Consider the following 27,295-nt stretch of genomic DNA (forward strand, 5'->3'; position numbering starts at 1 on the left):
AACCACCTGCCTTCTCAGCTGAGTGCTAAGGGATCCACAGCATTCTTCTACCCTCACTCTACTTTATAGTCCTAATTTGCTGCTAAACCTGTCCTGTTTCACTTCTGAGGCCAGCACTTGTTATTCCATCCCAGCTTCAGTACAGAGAGAATCTAAAACCTTTTCTTTACCACAGCCATATCCTCTGGCTTTTTTTCCTTATCTCCTCTGTGGAGCACAACTGATTTTACAGAGAGATAGGTGAGCACCTGCCTAACAAAGCCTGAAGCCTTAAACAATTAAAAATTTGGGGCATTTTAAATAAACATGATCAGCATGTTTTGCTTCATTCTGTAACAGCCCCTCAGTTAAATCAGTTTTTCCTGCTGGCAGGATTTTGCTGGCATTTTTCATGCTAGTACCTGTGCTGTGCTTGTTCTTGGTATTTGTAAGGAACCATTGGGATACGTTGGTGTATCCTGTTTGGGGAAAGGACTGCAGCTAGAAGCCCAATCCTTAAAGCCAAAGTGGTGTTGTTGCTGAAAGGCCACCTGTGCAAGGCAGGGCATTCCCAGCAATTGTGCAAGGATGTAAAAACAGTGGAAGTGTGAGCAATACACAAGTAAAGAGAGGCAAAAACAGATTATATAATATTTTAACTGTATTATTATTATTATTAAACTTTTTGCACATAGAAATATTCTTGCTTTTCCCATAATAATTAGATCTGGGTTGATAACAATTCTTGGATTAGGCTAAGATTTCAATTATGCTAATACATTTTTGCCTTTAAACATCCATAGGTTTCCTCTTTGCCCATAAACAAGGTTTTCATTGTAGGGGCAGTGACATTAGTTTCTGAAGGACAAGCCACAGAGTTCCAGGGGAGTTAGACCAGTCAGGACACCAGGGAAAAAAAGGCCTGAATTTCTTTATGGTTATAATTGTGTTTTTGAGCAGTTTGGAAACCACTTAAAAGTTGGTATTATCCCATTTGGTAGTGGAATTGTAGGAATATGACAGAGATAATTAATACACTGCACATTGGATGATGATAAAATATATAGAGTAATTTCATATGATGGATAGGATCTTGACTTTCACTGCTAGCTCTGCTGTGTAGTAACTGTATCCTGCAGAATTCACAGGGAATGAAACAACTATCACTGCCAAGAAGCAAGGAGCTTTGCCTAGGGCATTGAAATTTTTTGGTGGCTGCTGAAATGTACTTTTCAACTCTGAATGTCTGGCCAGGAGCTAAACCAGCCCTGCAGGTGCTCTGTGTATTCAGAGACTTTCAGCCTCCACACAGGACTATACTCCACACAGGGCTGGCTCAGTCAGCTTGTGATTATTTCTTAGGTAGCGTATGCTGCTTCCACACTGAGAGTTTTGGCACCATTTGCTTCAGCACAGCCCTTCTTTTTTTCTTTGCACATTAAGTAGAATCCTAAATCATGCTGAGATGGTAGATAAATGAGAATAATTCTAATTATCTCTGGGGTTTCAAAGTGGAAAATTAAATTGCAGTGGTAAATATTTGACTTCATCACTTGCCTCTGGACCCTTTCACCCACTCTGTTTTAAAGATTAACCTATGCTTCATATTTTCACTTCTCTCATTTAATGATGTTCTCAGTATCTTTAACTCAAAGAAAACCTTTGGCAAGCATAAATGGATCTCTCTGCTGGCTTAATTAGTTCAGCATATTAGCCAACAATTAATTCTAACTCCATCATTATTATTTTAAAGAATCTTCCTTCTTGGATTTCACTGAAATGGACTGGAAACAAATGACTGTTCCATTGCAGCATGTCTCAACTGAATAATAACATAAATAGCCTTCCTCTTTCACTCAAGGATCTGAAAATATTCTCCAAATGTTGATGCAGAAAACTTAAAATCCCTCACTGATGAGGGGATTACTGTTATCTTCAGATAAAGAAACTGAGGCATAGTGAGGGTAATTACTAGGATTATTTTGTTAGATTCATGTCATCCAGAAAATGGATACATTCTTTGGACAACAAAAAATTATTGTAAATTGTAGCTGTAGTGGAATTTAAAAACCAGTCACATACAATTGTATAAATCTGTGTGAAATTACTGATTTCCACATCATAAAATTAATTTAACCAGAAATAATTTCAAGTTACTATATATTTGTAGGCATGAGAAATCCTGTGAATGCCTTGAATATAGAACATCTTTCAAGGCACCAATATAACTTAAAACTATATTGAAACAGTATTTGAAAACTGAAATATTCTAAAATCCATTCAGACCTTTCACTCTTAAGCTCCCTGTTCAAATTCAATTTGAGCTCCAGCATGTTCTTGATAATACAATTTTTAATTACAGGGCCAGAAACTGGTTTTTTTCCTCAGTATTTTTGCTTCATTCAGTTCACATAACAGAAAATACTGAAATAATTTAAAAACCCCAAACGCCTCTTTTTACTATTCTTTAGTTTCTCATAGGTCTTTCCAGTCCCTCACCCAAGGGGATGCACTGAAGATAAAATGTCATTCTTTTCAGAATCTTTCAATTTCTCCCCACAATGTGCTCTCCCTCTAGCTCTCTCTTTCTCTTTCTCCTTGCCCCATACCATGATTTATCAGATAGGGAAGCACTATCCATTCCTTCCACAGATGTAGAATGGAGAAATATTTCTGTTAAAATTTGAAAAGAATTGGTGAACATGCCAGGGGTTCAAAGCTGTCAATAGCTGTCAATAGTAGCTCTTTGGCATTGTTGTATGGGGCAGATCATAGACAAGAACTTCCCATAGCAGGAAGGTCTTCCCTTACAAAACGAAATCCTCCTTCCTCCTCTTCCTTTTTAATTTTGGAGACAGTGACACAGACAAGTATTCTATGCAAATCTAATTCAGCATGGTGCTGACACAAATCTATTCTGGTTTCACATATTTAGTCTCCATTTACTGGTAAGGACAAAAACCCCACCCAACTACTGCAATAGATAACCAAGAAATAACTTGCTTTGCAATTGCTTTTATACTTTTTTTCTGTGTGATTACTGGAGACATCAGATATGAGCTTCCCTCCATACAAGCAGATTTTAACTAAAGAGTTTAATTATATGCTAAAAGAAAAATGTTTTCTCCAATGTTTCCTCTGAAACCTGCATTGAATACTTTATCTTGTATTTATGAGAATAAAATCTGCTGCTATGGATACAGTGAGGTCAACATTTTAATGTTATTATTTCATTGTGCGGTGTTAAAGGATAATATTTTTCTTTAAAACAAAAATCTTAGAAAATATGTATTATAGGAAAGTAAGTATGGTAATGTATTTTAAATGAATAGGTAAAGGCTTTTATTTAATATTTCTCTTTCAAGTACAGGAAATATAACAAGGTCCAGACAGGCAGCACTGAAAAAACACCTTGTCTGTAACAGAACTTCTCTTGCATTTTCACCTGATGCCTATAGCATGTTTTACAAATATTAATTAAGCTGCATAAAAGTCCTATGACAATCCTCAAGGTGACCCCAAACAAAAAAAGACAGGTTTTTAGTTTGTACAAAGCACAACAAAAGACAGAATACCTTGTTTGTTTGTTTGTTTTTTAAAAGCTGCAATTTTCTACTTGTTCCTTGTAAAAGAAAAACGAGTAATGTCAATTTTTATCTTTCCTGCTTTTTGAACAACTGCAGAATAATAAATTCTTTTAATGAAAGAATAATGCTAAGGAGTTTCTCCTCCAAACTGGCTGTTAGGCAGTCAAGTTAGATAATCATACTGACTCAGTTTTAAAATTGTCTTGCAAAAATAACCACCCTATCAATTACTCCCTTTTCCCCTTCTTTTCATCATTGTATCATAATCCTTCTAATTTTCCTACTACCTACAGCATTCCAGAAAAGTGTACACAAAATAAAAAACAGCACAACTTTTAAACAGCTACACATAACACAAATACATCCAGTCTTCTTTCTTTTATAGGAGCAAAGAGAAATAGGAATGAACTTTATTCCCTTTCTTCCCACACTCATCACATTTAGGATACACATTATTCAGAATCTTACCTCTCTGTCCCTCTTCCTCCCTAAAAGAAACTCAACCAGGTAACATTTTTCTGAAAAGCACAAGCCAAGGTAAATCTGCAATTTCCAAATAGCTCAAAAAAGTTTATTGTTTTATCATGGGGCAACAGTACAGGGAAGTGAAGTGAAAGGGACTGGCATTTTTCACAGGAAATGAGCCCAGGAATGGTAACCATTAATGCTGAATTTTCCTGCAAATACAAAACCATAACTACTCATAGGACAAGTCTCATAGGATTCCTGCCCAAATGTCCTGGGGTTTTTTGCTGTTTGTTGCAAACAAATAATTCCAAGTAACAAAGGAATGCCTGGCTTTGGGATGTGAGCAAAACCAAAGGGCCATGACCCCTCTCTGGTCTGCTAATTCACTCGTTCATGTCAAATTCTCCATCTCAGTCACTGGAGCATTTCAGATGCTCCACCCATTGAGATGGAGAATATGCTTGAGCATATTGCCTCAGGTGGTTGTTGTTAGGACTCATTTGTATTTCTTGAGCACTTTAAAATAATATTTACAGCAACATTCAGAAAGGTTCCCTTAGCTTTTTAGAATTATATAAAGAATATTCAGTATTGTACCATTTTATTTTTTGTACTGCCTTTTGTGGGGGAGGGAGTTGTTTATTTGTTGGGGGGGTTTGTTTGGTTTTTTTTTAATGCTTTGAAATTATGAAGACATCTGAGTGATCACTTGCACCCTCAACAACCTGAAATGCTAGTTTCCAAACAGATGAATAAGAGAATAAACTCAGTGATCATTTTAGCCCCCAAAAAAATTCACAACTTCAGAAATAATACCAACTTTTGATAACTGCAAAAAACAATTTAAAAATTGCTGATGAGAATACAACTTCAAGGGGAAAAGGAATATCTATTAGCAGGAACTAGAAGACTACAAACCTATTCAGCTTTTCTAAACAATAAGAAATTATTGAATAGCTAGAGAATCCTCTTACAAAGAAACTACTTTAAAAATATTAAATTCCTAAAAATATATTTTTATGTTAAAAACTACTAATGCTTTAATAATTGGAAATAACCTAAAAGTGAAAATTATAGAACATAACAGGAGCCAAATCCTGGTGTGATTAATGAAGTTGTTATATTAACACTAGAACTTAAGTCTAAGTCTGTAGCATTCAGCTAGTAACTGATGAAGTTATTGCAAAATAGCATTTAGCGAAGCAGAGAAATGATCCAATTGAAAAGACTTCCATCAGTTATTATACATCCATTGGCAAGATCAAACATATCTTTCAAATTTGCTATTGATTGCAAAGTAACATCAAATGGGATCTGGAAAAAAAAAAACTAAATTAATAACTTTATTAAGCTTAGAGGTACCAAAAAGTACATATATACCAATATATATATACACACATGTATACCAATAGTTTCATATAAAATCATATATACCAATATATGTATACACATCTATACCAATAGTTTCATATAAAATCAGATTTCTGAAATACAACCAATGAATATGTTAGGAATATTTATTGCCTGGGTACAAATTTGTGGTTAATGACATTTCTTGCAGGAAACTAGTAAAACAGGATTCAAGGGAAGAAACTTTTATGAACAGTCTTGCTCACAAAGTTTATCATGACCATCTGTAGGCAAAATGAAGAGCAGCAAGTTTGGTTAGTAATTTGGAAGGCTTTTCCTAAGATGAGAAAATGAAGGAATTGAGCTAACAGTAAAAGGTGAAATAGAGGGCAACTGTAAACTTGTTTGAGTGTCCATTGAATACAGAGAACTATTTAACTGATTTAGGTATCAACAAAAAACAATTGAAGACAGAGATGACTAGAATAAATTACATAGGGAGGTTAATTTTTAATGCAATTATTTTATTTATAAATTTACTTCTAATGTTTAAGACTGGAGCTTCCAAACACTATATCTCTCTCAAGGACATAGCTACTCATTAAAGAGCATTAAAACCAAGTAGGCTGATAATTCTTTATTCTTAAAACATGAAGAGTCAAATAATTTTAAATGAATAATTCAGTGAAAACGCGCTTGTTCCATTTATAAATATAATTCAGGACTGAATCAAAAGCACTGTAAGACACAGAGAGAAAAAACAGAATCAAAGAAGAAAAAGTGGCAACACGACAGAAGAGTGACAGCTCAGACAATGAGAAAACAAAGACTACAAATTAGAACTGACTTTGCCCAATTAATTCACCAGATGATGAGCAACAGAAAAGTGTTTCGTGGGGGAAAATGGTGAAAAACTACATATAAGAAATGTATCTGCTGCCTTCTCCTCCATGCTTGAAAACAAAGGGAATGTACTATTCTGTGGTGTACATAGAGCTCCCTGAGCTTTCTGTCTCTGGCTAATGCACACATACAACTTACATGAAAGTTTGGAAATGCTACTGTGAAATATGCTGTACATTAGGCAGTGCTAATCACCCTACAAGTTCTATTGGCTTCAGAGAAGAACAAAGATCCTCAGCCTCTTGAAGGATTAGGCTTCAGCTGCTCAACCAAAACTACCATATCTCAAAGCATCTTAGGTTGAAGTTTGTATTTGAAACTTCATGATGAAAAGTTCTGTGATTTTCCACCTGGTTGTGGAATTGAGAGAGAATAAAATCAGTGCAGTAAACATCATATTTTTAATAGAAGAACATCACTAAATCTGCTCCTTCTCTTCCATTGTAGATCCACAAATAGAAGCAGGCAAAGTGAAAGGAATTCACAAGAATTTAAACAGTTCCAGAAATTTTCATGATTCTGTGAAAGTTTGTCTCTATCTTTCCCTAGGAATCTATCAAATGTTGCTACCATGGAAGATAATTCAGTGGGACTCTGAAAAGTACAGCTTTGCAGAAGGGATGTGGTGTATTCTGATGCATTGATTAAGCCAGATTGTGTGATATGAAGGCCTGGGAGTCATTGGAGAGAGAACTTCAGGATGGATAACGAGGGGTGGCAAGAATGGTGCAATGTGTATCAAAGGGCAGTGTGTACTCTCAGGTACTGGGCTGCAGGACACACAGGACAGATTCTCTCTGCTGTAACAGGCACTAGCCCAATGTTCTCAGATAAAAGTCACATTCTGTTCTGGTAGGAAGAGTTCTCTGACTGGAAGAGTACAGTGGATGCCTTTTCCACTATCATTCCATTGTGAACAATTACTGGCAAGATATTTGAGGATCAGTTGAAGGAGTGATAGTTACAGTGGATTCCAGAATCTCCTGTGGAGTCCCTTGAGCCCTGGCAGCTGTGGTCCTTCCCTGATGTCCCCAAGGTGGCTGAGAACAGCACTGCTCCCCACCATGGGCCAGTTCCCACAGTCTCCTCTGGGATACTGACTGCACTAGGAAACAGCATGAATAAGATGCTTTGTCCCATCAGCAGGGACAAAAAAATTGCATGCTATCTCTCAAAACATGTCATGGGCAAGACGGAGAAAGCTAAAGAAAATGGAATAATCAAACCTGAATAACTGCAAAAATGCAAGAATGGAAAGAAATTACATTTGGCGATTCCATCATGGAAATTCACTGGAGTCTGTGTAAACAATAACCAGAGAGTGGTGAATAATCTGTATTAACCATTGTGAGCAAAAATCCCCTTTTAATACATTTTTGCGTGTATGAAAAGTTGATTCTAATGAACAGTGAAGATATTCACAGTTTGTAATCATGAACATTTGTATTTTATTTGTAAAGACGATAAAATAAAACCAAAACAAAATAAGGAAAAAAATGGGAAGATGCTTAGTGGTATAATCCTTGTTATAGTTTAACTGAATAATTGTTTTGTTTTAGAAAACAGATTTTTACTCTTAATGAGAACAACATACCTCAGTTAATGGAGAGGACAGGGCTGGATCAACAGAAAGCAGTGCTTTGACTTCAGATAAACACCTTTTAGCAATTTCCTAATGGTATAAAACAAGAAGAAATTTGTACTATCTGTGTACTACAAACATATGCTGTACTATCAGTCTCCTCTGATAAGCTAACAGATGGCTCAGCCTTACAAAATTTTCAGAATATTCAAGTTTTAGGTTATTCTAATTGAATTCACAGCAAAATAAACCTTAGCTGATGAATATAAATTTTCTGCAACACAAACAGTAGTGTTTCCTGTACAAACACAATGCCCAAATCTTGCAGTTTCTACTGAGGCAAAATTGCTCCTGGTTCAGGTTTTAAATCCAGTGACTGAGCATACTTTTGCTATGTGTTTACTGAAGATATGATAAACAAACACTCTGACAAGATGATATTTATACATGTATAATGCATGACATGTTAATCTTATTAGTATTCTAAACATTTTTTACCAATTACTGACATACATTAATGAAATTTTGAGCAAACACCTTCAGGTAATCAGAAACATCCACTAAAGGACAGCTCTGTCTACCCTCCTGAACACAGTGATTGGCCAAAATATCATTTGTTCTCCAAGCTGGTCAAAATACAGCCTCGCAATAATGGCACAGTGCACAATTGTCACTGTTTCACAGCATCCATCAGACAAAATGACAGCCTCTACATCATTAATCATTTCACATAATAGATATAAAAAGAATCCTGTCACATGATAAATGTCTCCCACTTTGAAAATAAACGTCTATTTTGCCTTGGCATTTATCAAGTAGCACTTATGCTGTGGCAACATTCTATTCCAATGACATTATCTCAAACAGAGCACATGGAAAATTCTGAAATTACCTTTTGTGTGTGTGTATGTGGGGAGAGTATTTGCTTGTGGACCATATTCAGCCTTGCTAATAAAAAGAAAAGAGGAAGGCATAGAGAAAATGAAAATAAACTCCATGCCAATTTTAGTCATCTCTCAATAACCTTATTAGAAGGTTCTTATTTCAGAAACCACCACTGCCCATTTTACATTGAAGATGTGTAACTGATGTTTAAAAAGCGCTTTTGGGTTGATCATCATGCACATTGCCAAGGATTTGCATACGTAGATTACTATAAATTAGGTATCAGTTTCCAAATCTATGTACCTGAAGAAGTAGCCTTTATTTTCAAGGAAAAGGTTGAAAATACCTGGGTTTTTTTCTAGAGCAACAAGTAATATATAAGGAAAAGTTAAATATTAAATAAAGAGTGAAAGTATTTCAACTTTTCTTTAAAGAGGCGAGGGAAGCTTAACGCCTGCCTTTATGTCTGCCTTCCAAGTAGCCCATCATTTATTTCCCCAAAACAGGCATCTTAAATCAAGTCAAACATATATAAGAGCCAAGCTGTTCTCACTTACTTCTATTTTACCATCGAGATGCACTTTTGCATCACTTCTCTTGTGTTTAAATGAAGGAATTATTTTCAAAGTTTCATTTTGCTCATGAAAACTTGTACGTCGTGCAGTTGAAAAGCTCTTAGAAGCTTGCATCGATAATTCAATTTGCTCCTTCAGATCAGACAATTTCTCCCTTAAAGAAATAATTCTAAAAGAAGACAAAGTTTTTCATTATTACTGCTATAAAACAACAATATTTGTTGCTTCCAGGTTATAATTAGACTGATCTAGCTTTTATTACATATTGATCAGGTTCTACATTTTCTTTCATTTTAAGACTGTTTGCATAATTTTACAAAAATAAGTTTTGCATTTAATAAAGTGGAGATATAGAATGCATTAGCTTTTTAAATTAAAATCAGAAGTATTATTTTAGGAATGCCTCTGCAAGAAATGGCTTTTTCATCCAACCAGGGTGGCAGAGGCTGCCCATTACTTCTTCCCTTCCACCCACTAAGCAGTTCCAAAAATTTTAAGACTAGATGAATGACAAGAAAGAAATAATAAAAAATGCCATAGGATGTAAAATTAAGGGCAGAGTCCAGTGCTACAACTGAGAAAAATTCTTGCTTTCTTAGAGTTGTAATATGGTATGGAGAAAGTAGTTGATTCAATGAGAGAATGGGAATAACTGCTGGGAGTAGTTTTTAGATCTGCTACATTGCTATGCCAGTGCAATATAATTAGCATATGTTACTTGGTTCTTTAAGAATCAAAACTAAAATGCTAATGAATGCATTGAACAAGCAACTGTTTGGATGAGTTTAACACATGTATGACATCTTAGAATTTTTACTGTGAAAAATCTTTGAAAAGCAAAAATGAATGCTTTTAAAGATTTACAGCTCTTTGATATTTTGTACTTTATTTTCTCTCATCCTAAATGGCTGATTGATCTTTAATACAGCATGAAATAACAGGACAGAGTCAGTGATTATTTACCTAGCCAATGGAATCCACAAGTAGCCTGAAAACATAGACGTTGAACTGATGTCACTAATCCTGATAGGGTTTGTATTATAAGCATAAAGCAACAAAACCTATAAGAGAGATGGGATGGGTAAACTGTAATGCAGTAGACCTGAGCTATTTCAGTGATACAAGAGAACAGTAAATATCAAATACGGTGTACTGATGAAGCCTTAGATAATTGACCTTCAAAAAAGAGAGGTGTGTGACTTCATATGAATTTGTACTACACTCAGTTTTTACAGGTTTTAGATTCATTTAATTAATTAAATTGGATATTATTACTATGGGTTTGAAAATTAGGTGTACCACACGATGTCACTATCAACATCCCAGCATTGTCCTGATCCTGGTCAATCATATGCATGGCTGTCATCATGCTAGGTTTAAATCCATAAAGTGTGCATAACTCACCAATCTAAAAAAGCCATATAAGAAAATTAAGCAGAGTGTTCTCATCTTTCACTGCAAGTATTTACTAGTGTAATTGAAAATATGCTTCCTAATGGTAGCTGAATATTTTGACTATATGGAAAATGTCAAAAATATGGCATTCATACATTGTTTGGTTTTAAGAGTTGTCTCTGGTCTTCTACTGATCTGTATGGTCATGCTAAAGTAACCTGCAAAACCACATTAAAAGGTCCATTATTTACATTAACTCCCCGGGTTTCTATCAGTTTCCTAATAAAGATAAATGGGTCTAATAGAAATTCAGAAACATATCTGCTATGCCAGAAAGTTTAAGATCATGGATTTCTAATGCTGTAGCAGAAATTTTACCTACACGTTGTTCCCTTGCGTAAAGACAGAACAAATTCCACGTCATAGTTTCTCATAGTCCCGTAACCCTCTCATCTCTTTCATCTTTCATTTTCAGTCTGATCTTTTAGGAAAATGAGGCTTACAAAATCACATTTTCCTTGTATATGTGCATCTTTGCTTTTCCAAGAGTCTCCGACCAAACTATTATTCAAATGTATCAGTCACGTCTACCCAAACTTAGAGTGGAGGTCTTCAAGACATCAGGGATTTACAACAGGCATAAATACAGTATAGCCTGGAAGCTCTATATGGGGGAAAAAAGGTGGGTTTTTGTCTTGCCAACAAAAAACTGTCAGGGCATTCTGTTTTTTTAAAGAGCAGCTTTGCAGCAGAGTAAATAAATTCTTCCTATCACCATAATTCTATTAAAAAGCTGGTACCTCATAACACAAATATTCATTGGAAATGAGACTTAATTTGCTCCACTACCTAAGGAACTGCTTTGCTCTAGTTATACCTTAGTTTCTGTATCGTTTGATTCCTTTGCCATAGGAGGAATGTACCACTGAATGTTAATTTCCCTATCTGGAGCAACTGTTGCCCTACTCTCTGTCTTCTCGTATTCTGCAACAGAAACTGGAGAAGCTGTTCTCACATGTGACACTTCTGAGGTAATTTCAGAAATATCAAGAGACATCTGAAACACAAAATAAATGTTAAGTTTTTAGTAAATAATAATATTCAATAATATTTAAATTACATCATTTAAATAAATTAAAGTTTAAACTATATTTTCTGTATTTTTCTGAAACAGGAAAAATCTGTTATAATCTAATGTCTACTGGAATTGGTATGACTTTCATTCCAGCATAAATATATGTTTATTTAGGTAAAGGGGTAGTTTTTAAAGGTGTCCTTTTTACTAAGTTAAGACTTTTCAATGCTTATGTGATGACACATTTCTAAAGCTAATACAAAGGATCTGTGGGCTGACTTAGAGACACCAACAGTCACAATGATTGTTGCCTTTGACTCAAAATCATTATGGCATTATGGGTTTGGCTCAAATCTATTATTTGGCGCACTGATAATACAACATTTAGTGATGAAAAAGTAATTTGTCAAGTATACATATTGATAATTAAAATAGGATTCTTCATGTTAGAATAATGCTTTATTTATGCTTACCTATCTGTTTTCTCAGCTGTGCAACTAACAAAGGGTGACACCTGCTGAAAATTCAACTACTTAATTTGTGAGGATTTGTTGTATTTTATAAAATACATATGGAACATTAGCAGGGCATTCATCAAATAGCTACTGCTGGCTGTCATTCACCAGGGAATTAATGCAGGAACGCTGTCAGCCATCATTCATGTATGAATAAAACCTTTTCTTAAAATTGTGAAATATTTGATTTAAAGGCTGAACACGCCATCTCTATTTTTTAAAGTATTACACAGATCTGCAAAGAACACTGGCCAAACAGTCGCATCTTCAGGGAACATGGAGGCTATTTGAAATAGGCCTAATGTCTCCATCACTGGTTCCAAAATGTGGACACTGAAAACATCTTCCTGTGAAGTTAGTTCTTCTCAAATTTCAAATATTCATTGCTGAAAAAATGGAGAATTTAACCTACTTGCTCTACAAAAAAAGTCAGCGTATGACAACTACAGGGCAGTAAATCCAAGTGAGCAAAAGATGGATTTTTCACAATAATCTGATTTTATTCCATTAAGCCAGTTACCATCCCACATGAAGCTTTAGTAGAAGTGAAGGTAATGATGAATCCAGGCATGTGGAAGTCATAAATTCAAGCACACGGATTTGCCTTCAGCGGCCATAACCCATGGTAAGCCATGAGCTGTGCATGGAGGACCCACTCACTACAGCCCTCTTCTAATTCAGTAATGAATCACTGTCCTGCTAGCATGGACTGTGAAAAAAATTAGGAGAAAACACATATATGGACATGGGAAGAACTTAATTTATTCTGTGCCTCTGAAATCGAGCTCTTAAAATTCCAGTTTATGCTATATATTTCTTTCTAAAATGTTTGTTATGGGGTTTTTTTTCACTGAACTGCATCCTTTGGGTTTCTGTTCATATTGAATCTTTTTGAAGAAGAATGTTACAACTGCTGTTGTCAAACTGGTAAGTTGCTGAATAACATACGAAAATATTTGTCTATTCAACTTTCTCAAAAGCCTGAAAACAAACTGTCTTAGTCAAGTATTTCCAGACCTACTTACTATTATGGAGCAGAACAAAAAAAAAAGCATGAAAAATGTAACAGGGCCCAGAATTTTAAATACAGACCTAATGTAATTTGAATTCTTTGGTCAGCAGACCAGAAAAAGTCTTCAAGAGTCAAAATTAGGTTACAGAGGTAGACATAAGTGAAACAACTTCATACATAAAACTCATTCTTTCAAAAAGTATATCTATTTGTACTGTTCAACTCAAAGTAATAAATTACAGTTACATTTTAAATAACATCTATAACCTTCTGGATAGTTAAAGCTTCTAAAAATGTTGTGATAAAAATCAATGAATCTTAGAATTAAAAAAGTAAGAGCTTTATGCTTGTTAGCTGTCTACAACAGTGAAGTTAACACATGATTATGCACCTTGCACCCATCATGAACATGACAGTGAGCTCTGAAGCTTATTATTCTAGAATACTGTAATACTAATTATGTCAAAAAAGGAGCAGAATAAAATAATTTTTGATATATGATGGCTGTTATAAATGTCACATACTGTATATTTACAATTTATTCATTGGCACAGTCAGCTCTTTGTTGGGAAATGAGTAATGATATGCTGTCCAACACTGCAGAAAGTTCACCAACTCTAGACAAGCTACTTTCACAGAAGTATTTTTATTCATTTTTATAACATACCAACTTCCCTCCTCAAGGCTCCCCTGTCTCCATTTAATACTGAATATAATAACTAAAAATAAGCCACATATACTGATCTTTCATTTTAATTTTTAGTATTAGGATAATTATTAATATAAGACATGGGACTGAGAAACTTTGAAGACAATTATTTTTACAGCGGGTCTTCAAAGACAAATTTCATTCAATGTTCAAAACGTGTGCCATGGTCAGCGTAGAATCCAGAATTCTAATTCAAGATTTATCTGAGTAATGTATTCTGAGCTGCCTACATTTGAAAGCTCAAATAGGCTGCTCACAAGCCAGAGATCTAAAAAGGTTTATTTTCTAGCCAGTTGATAATCAGTGAAAAAACTGAAATACAAGACCTTAAAAAACTTTTGATAAAATATAATGTACATATTTTTTGAAAGTCATGTTTTTATTATTGACTAAATTAGCAATATAGAGACTGGTACATACATATTACAAAACTAACATCAAGACATTTTTGGTATGAAAGATTTAAAATCTCAGCCCTTACTGAGTAACAGCCAACTTTATTAACCAATAAAAACACCTTTTTAAAAATCATTCTGCTTAATCTTCTAGGGTCTAAATACACTGGCTATGGGATGGAGATTATTTTTGCAGGAATGAATAACACAAGGGTATTTGCATTTGTTAACTACATAATTCACTGCTTTCACTGGATTTTGGTTTTGTACTGATCCTCTGCATATAATTTCATTCTTCTATAGTGCTCCCAGAAATATTACCAATGGAATTACCAAGAATCTGAATGAAATACCAGTATAATATTTTTGAAACATTAGAAAGGATATAAGTACCTCTGAAGAATCAGTTGTATCACTGAGTGGTATTTCTACATCATGTAGTTCTGCTGGAAAATTCTCAGGACAACACAATGAATATTCCAACAAATACTTTTCAAGGAAGGAATGCATTTCTGCTATGCGTAGAACAATTCCTGTGTCAGAAATCAAACCAAGGTGTCCATCTCGTCCAGAAAGTGATCCAGCTCCTGGGTTAGGGGCAGTTTTTAAAAGAGATTTTTAAAACTACATCATTATTTGTCATTAAAATGTCAAGTTACTACATATACACTACATTCATAAATTTTGGAAGCATCATAAAATATGTAAATAGATTATCACATAAATGCATTTCCAACAATTATACTGATTGCCCTTAAATATTACTAGCTTATGCTATTGGTAATTTTTCACCAGTGATCAGACAGTGAAACAAACTCTCTCCAGACATTATAAAGTAGCATCAAATGGGAGGTATAATTTTGAGGTGTAGGTACTTAAACTCAAAGTGTAAGCACCAGTAGGTTCACTAGATGCTTAAGCACCCACTAGAATAAACACATATTTATTCAACACAGTCAAAATCAGCTTTAAGAGCCCTTAAGACCCCAGTTTACACAGCTAGGGGCTGATCAGCTGAGTTTCCCCCTAGGCTCCCCAACAGGTAACTACAGCTGAGGTTTACATGCACCTTTTGACACTTAATTGTAGATACCTTCCTTCCAGTTCAGTGCTCAGCCAGAATACTTTCATTTGATGCTGCAGGGAGAAAACCCAGCCCTCTCTGGAATTGTTATTTTCAGAGTTGCTAGGTTTCTCTCTATATAACACCTATATATACAATATAGTTTTGTTCTCACCTGTTGGGCCATCACTTGTATATCCAAAAGCTGGCCATCACATGTAGGTGCACAGTATGAAGGCCTTGCAATTAATGGATTCTTAGTCTATTTGAAATGTCCTATCTATTACCACGTTCTATTTGCAGTGAAATAACCCAAGCTTGCAAATCACATCTGGGGTTTCAGTCAAAACACATTTAATAGTGCACAGCCTTCCCATTTACCTACACTCAGGTCTCCAAAACAGAACCTCAAATTGAACCAATTTATTTATGATCTGACTTAAGCTTGATTTTTCTAGAACTAAAAATAAATATAGATTATGAATTTTTTAGAAATGCTTCAGTTGTAGTAATAACAATTAAGTTTTGAGGGAGGCCTTCCTTGTACTGTGGAGGCTTATGAATAACTAAGAAGAAAGGTAGTAATATCTTCACTTGCAGCATGTGTAAACTGACATAAATCTGGATTTCCATGAAGATTTTTTGCATTTATATAATTTAAAGGAACTAAAAATTAGGCTACTTCAGATTATGGCCTTTAAATCTGACACTCTTTGCCCTCAAGAACAGAATCTCATCTATAGCAGTTTTCTGGAAGGAAATAAAAATGCGTACCAGGTAGGATTGTGTTATAAATTCTTTTCAAATGATTGTGGTAGCGAATGATGAGAACCCATGTTATTGTATCTTTCTTCCAGCTGGCCTCGGTGACAAGACTTTCTGTTTCTTTACTTTCACTCTGACACTCTTCTGTGATTTCTTTGTTTTCAGCAGGAGATTCTTCGGGAGTTTCAGAGATAACATTGTATCCATCTGAAATCCAATAAGAGTTCAAGAACACACATGAAGTGGTTAGAATTCAAAAGCCATTTCTGCATTGCGCTGGAACTGACTAATCTGTAACTAGAAGTATAACTTGTGAAACTGCTTATATTTTTCATACAAGAAAAATTATTTTTACTCTTTTTAAACATAAGTTGAAATAGTAAATAGCCTTAAAATTAGCTGAAAATTGTTTCTCAGATCACAGGCAGGAACCTTACTAATCTTTGCAAGAAATTCAAAAGGAGTAGAGAGCAAGGTGCATTCTCTCTCTCTGAATTTGAATATGAAGCCATTATTCCTACACATTGTTCAATAGAAGACATTTACTAAATGGAACCAACACAAGGAATCACCAATCATAACTGCAGCAGCTGAACTTCCCAGTTTTGTTGGCCCTAACTCAGAATAGAAAGGTAATGGATGTACATTTTCACTGAGATATACTCTTAACTGTGAAATAAAACAAAAGATAATATTTTCTTTTGTACTGCCTAAAAGTTGTACCTATGCAGAAAGACAAAAAAATTATCAGTACAGATATCACTGCATCACTGTTTACATTCAATACTGGTTTTCACTGTATTAGTACATGGCTCTTTCAAAAGCACAACTCTTGAGCTCTGTTTCTCACTTCAAATCAAGCAAACATTGTTATAGTGATTTCTAACAGTAAACTTTTAGACAATAATCATGAGTGCTTCTACAAAATGTGAATGTCTCTATTATTCCTGACATTTCACTGCCAATGCCAATATGGCCATATTGTCCTATAGATGAAAACTTAAATATGTTTTTTACCAAGAGTTTTATAGAAAATATTTAGTGTGCTATGCTAAGAATTTACAATTAAATTTACATTTTTGTATTTTGGCCTACTATTGCTTTTCTACGTTTTCTATTGTTTTTGTATTGGCTAACAGAACTATCAGGAGAAACACCTGTTGCATTTGCTAAAAGAAAAAAAATATCTGTAATTATAAGCAAATGGAGCTAGTACAAAACAATCAGATGGAAAGTCTTAGCATACAACACTTGTTTTCATAAACCAATCAAAACACATATGTTTAAACGCTGTACAGTATGCAGACATGGTCCAGCTTTCCAGCACCTATCAATCAGAGCAATTCAGTCTTTGTCAGTCATTTGGGATAATTGAAATTAAGTCACTGAACCAAAATTTTATCACTATCAATGGTTTCCTGTTTAAAAATAAGCATGAATATTTTGCCTTTGTGTTTATATAACATCTAGCACTCATTATCTCAGAATTCCTAGTTTCACTGCTGAGGTTTTTTTAGATCAAAAACTTCCATTTCATCAACTCCTTTAGCTGAAAAATAAAAGCAGAATTTAGAAATAAAGCAGGCAAAGCTCTACCAAGCTATAGGAAGCATATCTAAATAATAATCCATTAGACTGGAAAGACAGTGAAAGTTTCTGACTGACTTTGACTTTTAGAAGACAGTACACACAGGCAGAAAAGTTTGCAAGAGTTTGAGTTTGTCAGTTTTGGTGGGTTTTGTTGTTTGTGGTTTTGTTTTTATTTCGCTGGTTGGGTTGAGTTTTTTAGGGAATGATGCAGGGAGAGAAGCTATTCAACACCAACATCTCCTTGCAAAATCAAGAGTAAAACTGAAACTCTCCAAGCGAAAGCTAATATACCTAGGGAAAAACACCAGTTATAAGGCAATGTTTGAGGGAAAAAAAAAAAAAAAAGCAGTGATGACTGGTAAGGAGGCCAATATCTACTTTATATGTCTGGGGAAGTCCTGTAACAAAAGAGCATCCAAAATTATGGCAGTATGTGCACTCTGTCTTTCTGAATCACAATATGCAAACAATGAATTTTTCTTAACATATTCAACACATGCACAGGCTGATATTTAAAGACCCATGAAGTCTCTACTTAATATTTTGTATTTCTATGCATGATGAGACTTTTGCTTTTACTTTCCAAAGCTGATAAAACTGACAAATAACTGATAATTTTTCATAAATTAAAACTAGATATTAAATGTATTATAGATTACATGGCATATATGCCTTACTATTTATTTAATTTTCTGATATTACTATGTATAAAGGAATACCAGATATGAAATCTCTGTATGAAGAAAAAAGATCCATAGAAGCAAATTCTGGGATTTTTTGTTGGACTTCATCCTTCATGTTCAGTTCTTTAACACTCTTCATTCCAATTAACAGCTGAGAAGCAAGCATAACTTCACTGACCTAAAAATAACATTTATTTTATTCAGGACTCATTCACTACAAAATTTAGTTAGATTTTAATATCTTAGAGTAGCCAGATGAGGACAAAAAATTAATTATTCAACATACTATATTTTTAATAGTTAGGAAAATATTCTATTTCTTTCTGACATAAGGTAGACATTATATCAAAATTTATCATTACTGCTGAAAGCTTAATTACTACATAGTGATTTCAAACTAGATATCCTCATCTGGATGCCATTGGTGTCTGTCCACATGTCAAATACATGTGCACACATATCAAGTCACATGCCATTTTATTTGCACTGAATCAAAGTTAAGGTAAGCAGAATCATATCTATCCAAGAGAGATTAAATGCATTATTCAGCGCCCATTTTAATTTTATTAAACAAAACCTATTCCAGAAATTTCAGGAAACCTTAACATTCTTGTTTATATTGCCTTATTTGCTTGTGTAAGTAGAATAAGATGAAATGTAAAAAAAAAAAAAAATTACCTCTTCAGAATATTGCACCAACCTGTGAAGCTGCTCTTATTGCAATCCAGGCTTGTGCTTTGTACGCTTCTGATTTCATAGCATCCTCAGAAGCCCGATCTTCAGAATAGGTCTAAAAATTATATGTCAGTTCATAATCAGGATTCTAAATATATTACAGTAAAATATATTCTAAACATAGAATAAAGTCCTCCGACTTATTAAGTAATTGATTTATTTCTAAGTTGTAAAAATTGGCATTGAATGTCAATCTATGCATTAATTGCTAAAAACAACAAAAAAAAATCTAGAGCATACTAATTAGTTGCTCCTGGAAAATGTTTTCTCACAGCAGCTTATACTATAGTCATTACTGTATACAGTGTTGCTATCATATTCCCCTTTTTCTAATCTTAATTACCTCTTTTCTCTAACGCTACACATTTTGCTTTCCACCTGTGGCTTGTAGGAACTTTCATGTGATTAAAGACACTTATATTTCTCATGCTGTCATTCATATTTGTATAGAAAAATTGAAATTTGATATAGTTAGCATTTAAAAAAAAACAGATTTGAATGTTAAGTACATTTTCCAAGGTACAAATTAATTTGTACATAATGGGAAATGAAAACGCTGTCGGTTCTGTGTCTTCCTATTTTATATAGAAAACTATTTTAAATATTATTATTCAACACAATAAACATGAGAGATAACATCAAACAAGATCAAATTCTATTATATGGTTTCTTTGTGTGATTTTTCTAGGAGGACTTTTAGTTTCAGTATGATGTATAAGTCGTTGCAACTAATAATATGGCAAGGTGCATAAAACATATTTCCTGCTTTGAAGAGGCCCTTGCCCAAAAGATAGAAAACATACACTTAATTTGGAAGGCACTGAATTATCTGTCTCTGATTCATCCTCATTACTTTCAGCAAAGCGGAAATAGGATAGTGCTATTTCAAGGTACGACCGTCTTACCAACCTGTAAGAAACAGCACACAGAATAATCAGCTTAACTATCAACGTAAGCATTACAGTGATAAAATCTGTTTCCTCCATGAGACTAGCTAGATACCTCACCAAATAAAGCATTCATTCAGCCCCCATCATCTACTTTAAGTGCAACTTCTTTCAGAAATTTAGGAATTCAGAAGTCCATGGGTTCCTGTTTTAAAATGAGTCTAAAACATCTCTGTGGTGTACTTAACAAATAACACCTTCATTTAGCAGTACATCAAATATAGTTTTCATTATTTGAAACAAAAATTCCATAAATAAATTGCAAATGTTTTGTAAAAAACCCTAATTCTGCAAAGGAAGTGATCTTCCCATACTGTTTGTCTTCCTTGCTCAAGTTAACGCAGTATCCATTGCCCTGCTTTCCCTGCAACATAGGTAGCTGAATTTGGCCATCAATCAAATCGGATGCTCAGTCAAACTCTCCTAAGGATCAGCAAAAATACCCACAGTGACCAAACCAGACTTTTGTTTCCTAACTGGGCTCAGATATTAACCTTCTTAGTTTTGACTTCTGTACAGGAATGTTTCACATCTTCAGACAGTGCTCAGCTATCCCCACTTTCCTCCTATGTCTCCTTATCTTTTCAGTGACTTTTACAGTAGTATTGTAAACTAAGCAAAAATCATAGAATCATAGAATGGTTTGGGTTGGAAGGGGCCTTTAAAGGTCGTCTCATCCCACTCCCTGCAAAGAGCAGGGACACTTCAACCAGATCAGGTTGCTCAGTGCATCCTTCAACCTTATCTTGAATGCTTTGAGGTACAGGGCATTTATCACCTCTCTGGGCAACCTATGCCAGTGAATCATCATTGTAAAAAATTTCTTCCCAATATCTAGTCTGAATCTACCCTCTTTTAGTTTAAAACCATTGTCCTATTACTACAAGCACTATTAGAAACTTTATCTCCATACTATAAGCCCCCTTTAAGTACTGAAAGGCTGCCAAAATGTCTCCCTGGAACTCTTTCTTCTCCAGGCTGAAAATTCCCATTCTCTCAGCGTTTTCTCACAGGAGAGGTTTTCCAGCCTCTCATAATTTTTGTGGGACTCCACTGGACACGCTCCAACAGGTTCATGTCCCTCCTGTGCTGAGAACTCCAGAGCTAGGTGCAGTACTCCAGGAGGGATTTCATCATATCAGAGCAGAGAGGCAGAATTATTCCCTTCAACCTGCTGAAAATCACTATACCTGGAGAATTTCTCCAACATTTCTATTCCCTATAGGTTTATAGTCTTATGCAGATCCCTCCTGGCTCTGCAGATTTCTTCAGATCTCACTTATGAATTAACTTCCCCAAGCACAGCAACAAATGCCTGCTCACATAGTTACTATTCTGGACAGATACATATTGCACAGAGTTGGTTGTTTATATTGTACAATAAATTCCAGCTTTAGTACAATTTGTGTAAAGCAAAATACAAAAGTCAGAGTGCTGCACAGTTAAAGACTGAGCAAACTAGCTGAAAAGATGGCAAATTCTACACTTGGTTGGCAACAATTTAGTTAAATTTCTAGTCTTGCTAACAAAAACGGATGTGAGACATCAAGAAACAACTTTAATTAAATAATACCACAGATATCACAGGGCTTGTATAAATGTCAGCAGGATGTTAAGTTCTCTAAAACAAGAACGCCATGGTCCATTGATGTCGCTGTACATTCTTTTAGAAAGATGGTAGCAAATTAAATGAGAGTGCAGCAAATTCAACTTGCAAAGCTTCACCACAGTCCATTTCTGCACCATCTTCCATCATGCTGGCTGCTTGTTGAGGTTTATTACTGTGCTACTACTTCTACATTCAGAGTTCTGGTTCATTAACTTAAGTAACAGAATACCCAAACAAGCAAGGTAAATTGCTGCCTTTGCACTGTCTCTAACTAGATGTGGCACATTATTCATTTAGACTGGTCAAGAAACAAAAAAACTAAAGTCCAATGTATCAGAGCTGCTTGACAGAATTTATTGGCTGTCTTGGCTCAGCTCTTCAGGCACCTTCTAGGCTGATAACTAATGCCAAAGTCACTGTCCTGATATCTGTTACAAACACATTTCCTACGCTCCTTCTGCCTCTGCTCTTCTGACTATTTCTGGCTGGTAACCTTTTCAAGCTGGATTTCTGTTATCTGGAAGGGGGCAGACCACAGCTCATCTTCTGAAATATGAATAAACCTCCTGTTTAATTGATAGCTCTGTTCTCAGTGTTGACAGATAGGGCACAAATTTGGAAATAGAACAGAAAGCTGTAACTTTGGTGAAGTGTTTAAAAATGCTTTTAAATGTTCTTATCATTTGTTTTAAATAAGAGAATAAATATCCACTAACTCTTCTCTATTGAAATAAAATTCTCTAAAACATAAAAGATACTCCATAATAGGAAGTTCCAGACCAAATCGCAAAAAAAATGTTTAAAAATTATATTCATGTATGATTTAAATTCTTTTCAAAGTTGTATAGCTAGATTCTTACTCATATTTTTGATGATGTTGCTGGCTGAGCTTAATAGCTTCAAACAGGGTTTCAACAGCTTGAGATGACTTACTGCCTGTTTCTCTTGTCTGGCGTTTTACTTTACCTTAGAAAGAAATACAGAAAGTAGATTTTCATGATGTTAATAATTTTTCTTCTGTAAGACCCACCCAATCTGTTTTTCCCTCCAGAAAAGTTAAACAACACAATAAATTATCTATTCTCCTTCTGTTAAGCAAGATGTTTTCCAGTACATTTAAAAGGTAATGCACAATGCTTGTATAACAATCCACAGAGTAGCTGAAATAACCAAACTTGGGAATCATAATGACCCCTAACATTTCCTGATCCCAGCTAGCAGAGCATTGGTATGAGGAGTTAATGAGCAGGCACAGGCCTGTTCTGTGCTGTGCTGCACACGTGGTGCCCCTCAGACCCCGTCGTGCTGGGCAATCCCACAGGATAACCGCAGCCAGCTTGCTGTAACAGAAGTCTGTTGGCAACAGCTTCTCAGTACCTCTCTGTAAAAGTGAAGCAAGAGGTTCTTATGTGAACGTGCTTTTTGTTTGACAATATGAATAGCATTTTTTTCTCTCAAGAACAGCTAAAAGACCAAAATGAGTCAACCTTTTTCACAGACAGGATTTGCATGTTGGGCTACACCCTGATTGGAAGCACGTTCAACACTGCACAACTTGGAATTCTCAGCCTCTGCAGTAATGACGGATTATTTACACTGTCACATTTTTCTTCTGTTAACTCCCAAAAATGGCATTTTAAGAGATACATTACAAAGTCTTCAATGTTTTTATGGCTGGGATTCTCACAAACCAACACATAATGCAAAACACATGGTGCAAAATATAATGTTCTTAATCTTGTTGGCCACATCCTTGGATGCCTGCTAACATACAGATGAAAGTGGCTCTAATCCAGTTTTGAAATTAATTGTAGAATAATGTATCATGAACTCCTATGATGTGGTACTAAACACAGGAGAGAGATCTGCATCTAGAGACATTAAGAAATGTCCAAATTTATTCTAGTTTTACAGTAAAATGTCTCCATTTTAGAGACATCATGCATAACCTTTCCAAGGATGGCACTTGGGATGTACAAACAGGGGTTTATTTACCCATCTGAAAAAGAAGTTCAACTTCCAAATCTATTTTTTTTGCTGCAGCTGCTCTGCAAAGATTCAATGCTGATTCTAAATGCCTGAGAGCATGTAGCCATTGCAAGGGATGTCTTGCAGCTGTGGAAGCTACTTTTTCAGCTAATGTGTGTCCTAAAAAAAGAAGGAAACAGCTCTTTGTAAATTATTTAGTAGACAACCAATTTATGCAAAATTAAGCTAATTCCCGAGAAGAAATGCTGCTACATATTTACTGTTACAATCCAATTCTCAAAAATTCAAGTGACTGATAGATATAAATACAAAGATATAATAGTGTTTCAGTATTGTATGATGCCATTGAGGTTTACCTAGGCCACTCAAAAGAAGCCCAAGCTACACCAATCAACCCATTCATAAAACATGAGTGAAAATTTACCAAAATACAGAAGTAATAATGAGGTGTGTTTTGCTTACCAATTTTCATTTTGACTAGGGCTAGCAAGTTAATATGCGGCAGGTAGATATTCTTCAAGGGTAGGACCAGGCAACTCAATGTACTGTCTTCTCCTTGCCATTCAATGAGTTCACCACAATCAAAAATCTATGAGAAGAGCATGCTCAGTAAAATCAAATTGCAGAGCAAATTAAATAGCAATTTAAGTAAGTCAGGTATTGCAAAACTGAAGTGTCTTGAAAAGAGCACTAGAAAAGGATTCAATATTCCTGAATTCCTTTACTTTAGTGTGTACTAGTCTTGCAGAAGAGTCTTGTGATGCAAACAAACAATTTTAATGAACTCTTGATTGAATTTAGTAATTCTAGGCTTTGGTTTTTAGAAGAGAACTCCCTAAAATCAGTCTTTTAGAAATAGATCTCACAAGTAACCAAATCCCTGGAAAGAAACTGTCATTTCTACACAGAAATCTGACATCCAGTAAAGGCCAGAAAAGAAAGAGAAATTAGCATGTAGGGGCCAGTCAAACCTTTCATTCATGGAGATAAGACAATGGGGAGACATTGTAAAGTGTCAAGTCCCTAGAAGGTTAGCAAGTCTCACAGTTGGAAGTTTGAGTCTGAAGTGATTCATATGATTCTTTATTACTTGGTGAAATAAATATTTCGGTGGATTAAACTTGCGTTTTAGAAAATACAAGGAAAAAGAGTTTCATCTAAAAACTTTCTTCTATAACCTCTACCAAGTTCAGATAAAAATGCCTATTTTTGGATCCCAAATAGGTAAATGGTTTAGTGCTCTCACAAAGTTCATGTCTTTAAATTTATTTTTTAATTAATTATTTAAATTTTTATGTGGAAATTATTTCTTCATACCAATTGTAACAATCCATCAGCCTAAAATATCATGCTACTTTAAATAGATTGTACTGATTCAAATTATTCTAAGACACAAAGCTAAGTTCTTGGATGCTTAAGACTTAGGAATTTAATGAGATCTACATTCTCCCTGAGGTGTTGAGTATGAACATGTCCCTCATTGCAAATGGGAAAAGTGAGTGTTCTGCATCTCTTTAGAAGTCCAACTACCTATTTCTTTTCTCACATTTGGATGTGTATTTTGCAACTATTCAATATTTTTAAATTCTGTGAAAACACCAGACTTCACATGTGAACATGCTTGATGAGAATGGATAAAGAATTTGGTAAGATGAACAACTTCTTTATACTATTCTGATGTATTTAAAACTGAAGTGATCAGTCACTAGGAGTAGCCCTTCTTCATCTAACTGATAAAATAGCTTCCAGGATAAATAATTGGGGCTGTTGGAAGGATTTGGAAATGCACCGACATGTACTCACTGCTTTAATGGTAAGCTTATGTGCCAAAACAAGCAAGTTAAATGGTTCCACAGCAGAAGAGCAATGTTCTGAGTCCTCTACTACTTGCAGTGGCAGTATGTCTGCCAGCAGAAGCACACTTTTCACAAAAGTCAAAGAAGCTGGCAGGGAAATAAATATATCCTCTTGGAGTAAACCGATGATATTCTGTTTGGACACAGACAACATAAACCAAAGCAGTTACTATATTCCTGTCTATTTATGAGGACAAAGCACACAAAGCAAAAAAAAAATCTATTTTAGAGGCGCTATTTCAAACTTATTTAATGCTGCCATCAGCTGTTCTGACTACCCAAAAAATTCATCAAAGAAAAGCAAACAGTTTTTCTTTTGTGTTCAAACCTGCAAAAGAAGTTTAATGTCTGCCACAGGACGTTTTTCTTGCAGGTCAAGAATAGCAGCTTGCACCATCATTTCAGCCTGAGTCTCAATATCCCCAAAGGCTTCTGCCTCTAATATTACTTCTTTTATCACACTTCTGCGCTCAGCCACGTCATTTCCTAAAAGAAGAGAACATATGAATAGTAAAAATACAATAGAAAAGACTTTATTGTGTGTTCTACCATTCTTGTGTATTTCTACACTAAAAAGTTACAGAAAATATGACATTTTGAATTCCACATTGCACGTGTACCATCTCATCAATTTTGTGTCAAATTTACTTTAAAAAAAAAGAAAAATCACTTTGTTTCTAAACAGCACTAGATGTAAGTTCATCCAAATGCATGCTTTTTATGCAAGCCATCAACATAAATATTAAGGTATTTGAGATTTGTTCTCCTTATCCAAAAATCTGATTTTAGTTAAAATTGCAAAATGTAACAGCCTGCAGAGAAATTATCCAGAACTGATTAAGTAAGAATTTGGCAAGAGACTTAGACTGATTTTGATACTTAAGTGAGCATCAGAGTTGTTCATAGGACCAAGGAATGAAAAACATTTTATTCATAACCAAACTTCAAAAAATGTATTTTGCAATATCTCTCTTAAAGCCTTAAAAAAATAACCTGGAACATTTTTAGGAGCTATGTAGGGATATTTCATTTATTGGAGATATAGAAAGTAAAAAATATTTTGAGACTTTTAAAACCAGAAGTACTCAGCAACAGCAATTTTTGAAACAACCACACTTTCTTAATTACACTAGAACATTTGAAACTTTTAGGTACAGTTATCAAAAGACAGTGACTATTAAATGAAAATTAATATAATACTTTCTGGTTTCATGTTCTAGAAGAGGATGTGCTCATAAATATATTTTCCTTTTTGGATTGGATGAATTTAACACAAATAATTGTTCAGTGATAATACAGCCCCAGACTTAATATTAGTATTTTTTAACTATGAATAAGAATCATGACTGTATAGGCTCATTTGCCCATTATAATCCCAAAATCTAAAGTAAGGAAGTGTAGTACCTTTCTTTTCACCAATACCATGTATCTGTGCCATGAGTGCAGTCACTAACATTGCTCGACACCTCAGCCACAAATGTACATTCATGTGCCCTTGTGCTGTTACACGGGGAGGGAGTGAAACACCTTCTGTGGTGGAGTCCTATTAAGTCCCAAAAGCAAGAAAAATGTTACTTTCTGAGTAACATACTTTACTACAAACAAGGCAACAGGCCATGTTAAATTAT

The 27,295-nt window shown here is 34.8% G+C and overlaps 1 protein-coding gene across 1 annotated transcript in view; it reads right to left on the reverse strand.

The window, feature by feature from the left end:
- Positions 1-5,228: 5,228 nt before the first annotated feature.
- The window catches only part of CFAP54 (cilia and flagella associated protein 54), a 122,437-nt gene continuing 100,370 nt past the window's right edge, over positions 5,229-27,295 (reverse strand). The window contains exons 55-70 of the mRNA XM_030960822.1: positions 27,072-27,210; positions 25,996-26,153; positions 25,615-25,800; positions 24,274-24,400; positions 23,818-23,970; positions 22,683-22,788; positions 20,088-20,175; positions 19,232-19,321; positions 18,568-18,709; positions 16,268-16,465; positions 14,824-15,017; positions 11,602-11,781; positions 10,293-10,390; positions 9,312-9,498; positions 7,882-7,959; positions 5,229-5,348 (exon numbers count right to left, since the gene is read on the reverse strand). Of these exons, the coding sequence (XP_030816682.1) occupies positions 5,229-5,348; positions 7,882-7,959; positions 9,312-9,498; positions 10,293-10,390; positions 11,602-11,781; positions 14,824-15,017; positions 16,268-16,465; positions 18,568-18,709; positions 19,232-19,321; positions 20,088-20,175; positions 22,683-22,788; positions 23,818-23,970; positions 24,274-24,400; positions 25,615-25,800; positions 25,996-26,153; positions 27,072-27,210 (2,244 nt within the window). The remainder of the gene's footprint in view (positions 5,349-7,881; positions 7,960-9,311; positions 9,499-10,292; positions 10,391-11,601; positions 11,782-14,823; positions 15,018-16,267; positions 16,466-18,567; positions 18,710-19,231; positions 19,322-20,087; positions 20,176-22,682; positions 22,789-23,817; positions 23,971-24,273; positions 24,401-25,614; positions 25,801-25,995; positions 26,154-27,071; positions 27,211-27,295) is intronic.

The sequence above is a fragment of the Camarhynchus parvulus genome, chromosome 1A (genome assembly GCF_901933205.1).
Source record: "Camarhynchus parvulus chromosome 1A, STF_HiC, whole genome shotgun sequence".
NCBI classification, from domain to species: Eukaryota; Metazoa; Chordata; class Aves; order Passeriformes; family Thraupidae; genus Camarhynchus; species Camarhynchus parvulus.